This window comes from Chiloscyllium plagiosum, unplaced genomic scaffold, assembly GCF_037043375.1.
Source record: "Chiloscyllium plagiosum isolate Xiang-an unplaced genomic scaffold, Cpla_swu_hap1 HiC_scaffold_7, whole genome shotgun sequence".
Classification (NCBI taxonomy): Eukaryota; Metazoa; Chordata; class Chondrichthyes; order Orectolobiformes; family Hemiscylliidae; genus Chiloscyllium; species Chiloscyllium plagiosum.
This window is the reverse complement of record NW_028270145.1, coordinates 106,181,103-106,190,711: the sequence shown is the minus strand read 5'-3', so window position 1 is coordinate 106,190,711 and position 9,609 is coordinate 106,181,103. Positions and strand designations below refer to the sequence as shown.

The window sequence follows — 9,609 nt, the reverse complement described above, 5'->3', positions numbered from 1 at the left end:
CCCCTTCGCCCCCCCCTCTCCCCCCCCCCTCTCCCCCCCCCCTCTCCCCCCCCCCTCTCCCCCCCCTTCGCCCCCCCCTCTCCCCCCCCCCTCTCCCCCCCCCCTCTCCCCCCCTCTCCCCCCCCTTCGTCCCCCTCCCCCCCCTCTCCCCCCCCTTCTCCCCCCCCCCTTCTCCCCCCCCCCTCTCTCCCCCCCCTCTCTCCCCCCCCCCTCTCCCTCCCCCCCCCCCCCCTCTCCCCCCCCCCCCCCCTCTCCCCCCCCCCCCCCCCCGCCCTGCCCTCTCCCCCCCCCCACCCCCCCCCCCCGCCCCCTCCCCCCCCCCCCACCCCCCCCCCCCCCCGGCCTGCCCTCTCCCCCCCCCCCCCCCCGCCCTGCTCTCTTTCCCCCCCCCCCCCCTGCTCTCTCCCCCCCCCGCCGCCCTGCTCTCTCCCCCCCCCCGCCCGACACACCAAGGTGTGTCGAAAGCCCAAACTAAGTTTTTTTTAAAACTGCACAAGCATTATGTATTACAAGTCATTAGACTGTAGCTACAAGTAAACAGAAGAAAGACATGTAACACTGTCAATTAAACTTCTAATTCCTTTATAATCTCCTTGTAATACCCTTAAACACAGATACAAATGCACACAAACAAGTAGGGAATAGATTATTGGCAGGGGTAGGAAATTCTAAAAGATAGTTCAGTGACTTTTGATGCCTGGTTCCAGTGTTGAGATTGTCCTTCTTTGGCTGACCAGGGTTCTATTATTCAAATACCTTTCTCTGGAACCAAACAGAATTGTTGCAATCAAAAAGCAAAATCAGTAACTGGTCATGAGCTCACAGACCAATCAACTCCTCGTTGCCAACCAGCTGCATCTGAATATAGAATCCCTCAGCTCCTCTTCATCTGCAACTCTAATCACTGATTGTTCAAGCAGCCGTTTACGTTATGCCTGTAGTGGGAGTTGGGTTACTTGCTGTTCAACACATGTAACACCCATTCAAATCATTTATTTTTAAAGCAGTTCTTTCTCATTTCAGTCAAGTTTTTTAAAACTACAGAAATGAAATGACAGTCCTTACATGATACAGTATCACTGTCACTGAGTCAGTCTCACTCTGATTCTGTGTGACACTGACACAATGTCACAGTCACCCTCACTGAGTCAGTGTTGCAGTCACCATCTTGTACAGTATCCGTGTCAAATTTTTGTCGAGTGAGAATCGAGCAATACAATTTAATACAGGAGCAGACTGCAAAACAAAACAGTTAGTGGTTTGAGAATGAAAATTGAGGGTTTGAAAGTTCATTTATCAGGATATATGGGCTAATATGGGTCACTGAGATCAGTGGTAAACAATGAGTGTGATTTAAGGCTTTATGATCTTTGACCATTTTAATGTAAATGCCATTGAATAAAGAGTAGAACAGTACAGCACAGAAACAGGCCCTTCAACCCACAGTGTCTATGCTTACCGTGATACCATCTTATCCCATTCTCAACTCGCTATCCCACCTCCTCCATCTTCAAAATGTATCACTTTATAAAGAACAAAGAAAATTTACAGCCAAGGAACAGGCCCTTCGTCCCTCCAAGCCTGAGCCGATCAAAATGTAATGTCTAAACTTGTCAGTCAATTCCTAAGCATCTGTATCCCTCTACTCCCCATCTACTCGCGCATTTATTCAGATGCATCTTAAATGAATCTACCGTGCCTGCCTCTACCACCTCTGCTGGCAATGTGTTCCAAACGCCCACCACCCTCTGTGAAGTTATATCTCTGTTAAATTTCACTTGCCTATTTTCTCCTGAAATTGAGTACATTTCAGATTTGCCTGTTGTACTTGCATCTCTTTCGATATAGAGTCATAGAAATGTGCAGCACAGAAACAGAGCCTTTGGTCCAACTTGTCCATGCCAACTAGATATCCTAAATTAATCTAGTCCCATTTGCCAACATTTTTCCCATGTTCATCTAAACGCTTCCTTTTCTTATACCAATCCAGATGCAGTTTAAATATTATGATCGTAGCAGCCTCCGCCATCTCCTCTAGCAGTTCATTCCATAAATGCAGAATCCTCTGTGTGAAAAAGTTGCCCCTTGGGTCCCTCTTAAATCTTCCCCCTCTCATCTTAAACCCATGACCTCTAGTTTTGGACTTCCCTGTTCTGGGGAAAAAGACTTTGTTCATCCTATCCCTGCCCCTCATGATTTATAAACCTCTATAAGGTCACCCATCAGCCTCTGATGTTCCAGGGAAAACAGCCCCAGCTTATTCAGCCTCTCCCTACAGCTCAAACACTCCAACCTTGGCAACATCCTTGTAAATCTTTTCTGCACCCTTTCAAGTTTCATAACATCTTTTCCATAGCAGGGAGGCCAGAATTGAGTGCAGTATTCCAAAAGTGGCCTAATCAAAGTCCCGAACAGCTGCAATTCTTAGATTCAACGCACTGACCAATAAAGGCTGCCTTCACTTCCCTGTCTACCTGAGACTCCACTTTCAAGGATCTATGAACTGCACTCCAAGGTTCAGCAACACTCTCCAGGACCTTACCATAAAGTGTATAAGTCCTGCTCTGATTTGCTGTACCTCAATGTAGCACCTTACATTTATCTAAGTTAAACTCAATCTGCCACTCCTCGGCCCATCTAATCAACCTCCCGTTGTACTCTGAGGTAACGATCATCACTCTCCACTATATTACGAAGTTTGGTGTAATCTGCGTATTTACTAACCATACTTCCTATAATCATATCCAAATCCTTGATATAAATGAGAAAAAGCACGGATCCAGCACCAATCTTTGCAGCACACTGCTGGTCACAGGCCTTCAGTCTGAAAAGTAATTCTCCTTCAGCATTCGAGCCAGTTATGTATCCAAATGGCTAGTTCGCCCTGTATTCCATGTGACCTAACCTTGTTAACCAGTGTACCATGCGGAACCTTGTTGAATGCCTCACTGAAGTTCATATATACGTCCGCCGTTCTGCCTAAGAAGAGTGATGATTCCGACATTTGACTTCTGAGATTACTCCTTATATCCTATTTATTCAAAATCTATAGCATTCCTTTAGTGTGGAAAGAGGTCATTTAGCCCATTGAGTTTGCACTGACAATCAGAACAGCATTCATAGAGCCATAGAGATGTACAGCATGGAAACAGACCCTTCGGTCCAACTTATCTGTGCCGACCAGATATCCCAACCTGATCTAGTCCCACCTGCCAGCACCTGGCCCATATCCCTCCAAATACCTCCTATTGATATACCCATTCAGATGCCTTTCAAATGTTGCAATTGTACCAGCCTCCACCACTTCCTCTGGCAGCTCGTTCCATACACGTACCACCCTCTGTGTGAAAAGGTTGCCCCTTAGGTCTCTCTTATATCTTTTCCCCCTCACCCTAAACCTATGCCCTGTAGTTCTGGACTCCCCCACCCCAGGGAAAAGACTTTGTCTATTTACCCTCTCCATGCCCCTCATGATTTTATAAACCTCTATAAGGTCACCTCTGAGTCTCTGACACTCCAGGGAAAACAGCCCCAGCCTGTTCAGCCTCTCCCGATAGCTCAAATCCTCCAACCCTGGCAACATCCTTGTAAATCTTTTCTGAACCCTTTCAAGTTTCACAATATCTTTCCGAAAGGAAGACCAGAATTGCACGCAATATTTGAACAGTGGCCTAACCAATGTCCTGTACAGCCGCAACATGACCTCCCAACTCCTGTACTCAATACTCTGACCCATTCCACCCAGACCCAGCTCCCAACCCCATCACCTTGCACTTACCATGGTTACTGGATTTTATTTTTAGCCTTTGTTTCACATTTTGAGTATTTGGAATCTTATTCTGTTGGTTTAAATTAAGTTCTGTTGTTTCTACTTTTCACCCAGCCCTCTGTGCCTGCTGCTATATTTTCTTAACTTCTGTGAGACAATCTCGTTGGAAGGTTCCCTCTGTAGCACCTAATCAGGCACCTTTCAAAAATCCACCTGCAAATGTACACTGTATTTCCTCAGTCATTAGTCTCTGTTAGCTCAGAATTGTCAGGACGTTCTGCCTTTTGTAAATCAATGTTGGTTGCTCTTAATTAGCCTATGCAATTCAAAATGAGTATTAATTGTCTATTGTGATACGGCCTGAAGGTGGTTTGTTCACAGCCAGCTTTAGCTTGCTTGTTTTACATGGCTTATTCATTTTTCTCTTCTGGAACAAAGGAATTCTGTAGGCAGTTGTCCAGCTTTTCAGATTAACTGAATAGGAATGTCATGCAGCTAAGGATTTGGAAGAAAACTGATTGGAGGGATTTATGTAAATAGTTACAGAAGAAGTTAATGCACAACTGGGTGACAACACTGAAGGTTTTGGAAAGGATAAAAAAAGTTGGGTGGAACTGTAGTTTTTTAAATTCATTTATGCGATTTGAGCATTGCTAGCAATGCCAATGTTTATTGCCCATTCCAACAAGTGATTATTTTGCTCAGAACGTCTGGAGGGCATTTAAGGGTCAGCAACATTGCTGTGGTTCAGGAGACACGTTGGGGAAAGCTGGCAGCTCCCCTTCTCTAAAAATCATAGGTGAACTCAATCCCATTTTGCAACAATTAGTAACAGCAATTTATTCCAGATTTTATTTAATTAATTGAATTGAAATTTCCCAACTGCTGTACTGAGATTTGAACTTGTGCCTCTCGATCATTGGTCTAGGAATCTGCATTACAAACCTAAACTCATTTGTTTCAAACCACCAAGATGACTCAAAAGGAATGAAACCAGACAGACCACCTCGCATTGACCTGGTACTGGAAATGACAACAGCAAACTCCGCCCTGGCAACACTGCAAAGTCCTGTTGATGAATAACTGGGGATTAGTACCAAATTAGGAGAGCCATGTTGCAAACTAATCAAGAAACAGCTCGGCATAATCACTTACCATGGAATCATACTATGCATATAACATTTAAGACAATACAGTCATCATCCTAGATCTGTTCTGCTGGTGTGACAAGATAGCAGAGGTGGAAGTATCGTGGTACGTAGAAGGGTTTTGCCTTGGGAGTCCTTGATGTTGACTGTGGATGTTGTGAAGTCTCTTGGCTGAGGTCGAATGTCAGCAAGGAAATATCCTTCTGATTATCACGTACAGCTCACCTCTTGACTGATGAAACATGTCTCCTCCTTATTGAATTCCACTTGAAAGAAGAACTGAAGGTGTCAAGAGCACAAAAAGTATTCTGGGTGAGCACTTCAGTGTCCATCAGGAAGAGTGTTCTGGCAGCACCGGAAAGTACATAGCTACTAGACTGGGCTTGCCGCAGCTAGTGAGGGAGACGAGGGAAAAACATTCTTGACCTCATGCTCAACAATCTATCTGCCAGATGCATTTGGCTGTGACAGTATTGGCAAGAGAGACTACTGTGTAGCAGTTGTGGAGATGAGGTTCTGTTTTCACATTAAGGATATCATAGCCTCCATGTGTAGCACTACCTCAATGCTAAATTGTAAGATCATAAACAGAAACAGGAGTAAGCTGTTTAACTCATTGAGTCTGCTCTGCCATTTCAATAGGATCATCGATGATTCGCATGCTCACCTTCCTTCCCTTTCCCCTGTAACCCTTGATTATGATCAAAAATCTATCTACCTCCACCTCAGATATTCACAATGCCCTCCCTCCCACCCCAACACAGGCACGTGCACATCCCTTTCGATGACAAGGAGTTCTGAAGATACTTGACCCACAGTGAAGAAATGCCTCCCCATCTCAATCTTAAATTGGCACCCCTTTATTCTGAGACAGTGCCCTCTGGTCCTAGACTCTTCCATGAGGGGAAGCATTTAGCTTTTCCACTGTTAAACCTCTTAAGAATTCTGTATGTTTCAATGTGATTAGCTCTCATTCCTCTAAATTCCAATGAGTAGAGTCCCAACCTGTTTGGCCTGATTTTGAATAGATCTAGTAACTCAAGACTGGGCATACATGAGGTGCTGAGGGCCATCAGCTGCAGCAGAAGCATACTTGAGCACAATCTGTATCCTCATGTCAATGACTCGACCATTACCATCAAGCCAGGAATCCAGCCCTGGATTACTGAAGAGCGCAGGAGCAACACTAGGCATATTGCAAAAACAACCAAATGAAGCTCCAACATAGGGCTACTTGTGTTTGAAACAGCAAAAGATAGACAGAGTAATCAATTTCAAAACCAACAGATCAAAGTTACTAAGTGCTGCAATCCTGTCACATCCAGCTATGAATGGTCGTGGACAATTAATCAGCTCAATGGAGGAGGAATTGTCACGAAAGACAGGAGGGTGTGGGGGCTTGATGAAGCTGATGCTTGGTTCACAAATCAGAGTATCTCACTAGTGGTAGTTTGCACTGACTGGTGTGATAACACTTGGAGGAAGGAAACTGTGATGATTCTACTAAATAACAACAGCTTTAATTTTATATCTACCATTTAACATAGTAAAACATCCTAAACTGCTTCAGTGGAATGCTATTCAACAAAACTTGAATTGAACCACATGATAGACATTAGATAGATGAACAAAAATGCAAGCTTTTGGGAACAAATTAGACGAGGTTGAAGAAGTGGGGAACTGTAGGGAATGAATTCCAGAGCTTAGGGCTAAAGCAGTTAAAATCAGAATCCACCCTTGGTGGAGTGACTATATTTGAAGGGTGCCAGAATTTAAGGAGTACAGGTAACTTGAAGTGTTGTGATAAACGCAATAACATTTTGCAAGGGAAGGAAAGATCTTCATTAAGGTGCTTTTTATAGGTTGTGCTGATCTGATCAAATCTGAAGCTGCAATCGGTCTTTCGTATGCATTCTTCTTCCTGCAGATAGTAAGCCATTTAACCATGAGGAGGTTAGGGTTATCATAACATCATTGCAGCAGCCTGCAGTATTTCTTAATATGGTTTCTGACTGGCCAGCACTGAAGTGGAATGTCGAGCATCTTTCACGTCTCCTTAATGGAAAGCCATTAAAGTTTAGGATTGGAGAAAGGAAGATGACTAAAGGTAAGTGTTTGGTAATGCACCATTTCATTTACTTATGACATACTGAGAAAAAACAAAGTAAGATGAATATATGTATTTAATGTTAGCTTTCTCTCAAGTTTTTGATTGTCCAAATTTATTATACACATTTCTAATATATTAAATGCTCCAATTTAAGTTTAAGTACACAATGTGGGATATGTCTCGCATTTCGTACGTGGCTTCATAGTTGCTGTCTTCCTGACGACTGTGTTGACATCTGTCTCGCAACCTTTCTTTTCTTTTCATTGAAACACAACTTTTCTTGCATTTCTTGGAAACTGCAACATACTGATACTCTTGTCATCCAGCTTCCCTGCTTCTTGCCATGTTGGAATCAAATCTCCTACCTTTTAGGACATCAAGACTGAAACTCCTTGTCTCCCTCAGTCTTCCACTGCACCCAGTTGTGAGGTGTATTTCATCGTGATTTTTTCTTTAAGAGAATTTGAGCTATAGTTGCTTTTCTAGAACTTTGTTTTTACATATGAAAATTCCATTGGCTATGGCAGAGGGAGGTCATAAAATCTGATAGGGTATGGGAAAAGTGGCAGATTGAAATGGGTTGGTGTGTCATTGTGCAACAGAGCAATGTTATGCTGAGCTCAACGAAGAGTGATACCTTGAACGAGAGTGAGTTTGGACAATAATTCTCTCAGTGAAGTTGTGGATTTGATTTTTAAAGTGATAGCAAGAGATATTGTGCAAATCTAAGGAGGTAGAAGAATGTAGTCTTGACCATATCCAAACCAGAAATGGGTATAAAGCTCACCTCACAGTCACACAGAACATGGATATCATGAACTATCAAACTCAGCTTGAGTGCACTGTTGATGCCATCAAAGACAGAGATTAGTGACACACAGGAGGGCCAGATAGTTGAAAAGAAGCTCAGTGGTTAGCACTGCTGCTTTACAGCGCCAGGGACCTGTGTTCGATTCCAGCCTCGGGCGACTGTCTGTGTGGAGTTTGCACGATCTCCCCATATCTGCATGGGTTTCCTCTGGGTACTCCGGTTTCCTCCCACAAAGATGTGCAGGTCAAGTGAATTGGTCACATCAAATTGTCCATAGTGTTAGGTGCATTAGTCAGAGAGGAACGGGTCTGGATGGGTTACTCTTTGGAGGGTCGGTGTGGACTTGATGGGCTAAAGGGCTAGTTTCCACATTGTAGGGATTCTAATCTAATATTATTCTTTTAAGTTTTCCAATAGAGTTAAAGTTATTACAAATTCTTCTTGTTTAGTTTTTAACTAGGGTAAAAACAGAATCTGTTTTGCTTAAAGCCAAGTAATGTGACTAATCGAATTACATCTGGATTGCAGCACCTTACGCTTATCTTTAAATAAGATAAAAATTAGGGTCTAGACTGTCTACTTGATATTTGTAAGAAGTTTGGTCTGGCCAATAACACAATCCTGAAACTTCTTAAAAAGACGTTGCCAATTTTCTATTTCCTTAGCTTCTATTCTTTTCAATCTTCTGGATATTTTCACTCTGGCCTTTGAAGTCTCAATTGGGTTTCTCATTTCTCATTTACCAAAAATCACCTTTTAGTTTACAAATGTTGAGTTTGGCATTGAGGTTAGAGGTTAATGTCAGAGGTTAATGCGAGGGACACAATTATTTACAACATAGTAAAACTTGGATGCCCTCTGTGTATGCTCCTTCAGTCTTTCTCTCATTCAATAATACTCGGTTCATCTATTCTTCCTGCCAAAGTGCATAATCTCATGCTTTGATTACGTTATATTCGATCTGTCCTCGAGACTTGCCTTCCCATGTATGAGGGTGGTGTGTGTATGAAATGACCTGCCAGAGGAAGTGATGGAGGCTGATACAATTATAACATTTGAAATGCATCTGGATGGGTATATGAGTAGGAAGGGTTGAGAGGGATATTGGCCAAATGCTGGAAAATGGAGTGAGATTAATTTAAGATATCTGGTCAGCATGGATGAGTTGGGTCAAATGATCTGTTTCTATGCTGTGCATTTCTGTGTTATCCGTAAATTTGGCTAGAATACATTCAGTTTTCACATACAAGTCTAAATGTGTTGTAAATAATTGTGTCCCCAGCTGTCATCCCTGTGGCACTCAACTAGTGACAGGTTGCCATCCTGAAAATGCTTCCCTATCCTAACTTTGTGCCTTTTATCAAGGACTTTCTGAAAATCCAAAGAGATGACATCCACTGCGTCCCTGTTATCCATCGTGCTTGTTATTTGCTCAAAGAATTCTAATAAGTTTGTCAGGTGTGATTTCCCCTCAGAAACCCAAGCTGACTCTGCTTAATCATGTCATGCATTTCCAAATGCCCTACCAATACATCCTTTATAGTAAACTCTACCATTTTCCTCGTAAAAGATATTAAGATACCTGGTTTCAGTGTCAGAGATGTGAAGCACGGAAACAGACCCTTCAGTCCAACCCATCCATGCTGACCAGATATCCCAACCCAATCTAGTCCCACCTGTCAGCACCAGGCCCATATCCCTCCAAACCCTTCCTATTCATATACCCATCCAAATGCCTCTTAAATGTTGCAATTGTACCAGCCTCCACCAC

At 43.2% G+C, this 9,609-nt stretch overlaps 1 protein-coding gene across 3 annotated transcripts in view; it reads left to right on the top strand.

The window, feature by feature from the left end:
• Positions 1 to 4,681: 4,681 nt before the first annotated feature.
• hspbap1 (hspb associated protein 1) overlaps positions 4,682 to 9,609 on the top strand; it is an 89,313-nt gene continuing 84,385 nt past the window's right edge. For 2 of the 3 annotated variants that reach the window (XM_087989336.1, XM_043694264.2), the window contains exons 1-2: positions 5,079 to 5,229; positions 6,845 to 7,024. In XM_087989336.1, the coding sequence (XP_087845462.1) occupies positions 6,919 to 7,024 (106 nt within the window). In that variant the 5' untranslated portion in view covers positions 5,079 to 5,229; positions 6,845 to 6,918. Of the gene's footprint in view, positions 5,028 to 5,078; positions 5,230 to 6,844; positions 7,025 to 9,609 lie in introns of those variants that run through there. The other variant, XM_087989338.1, reaches the window with a different exon arrangement.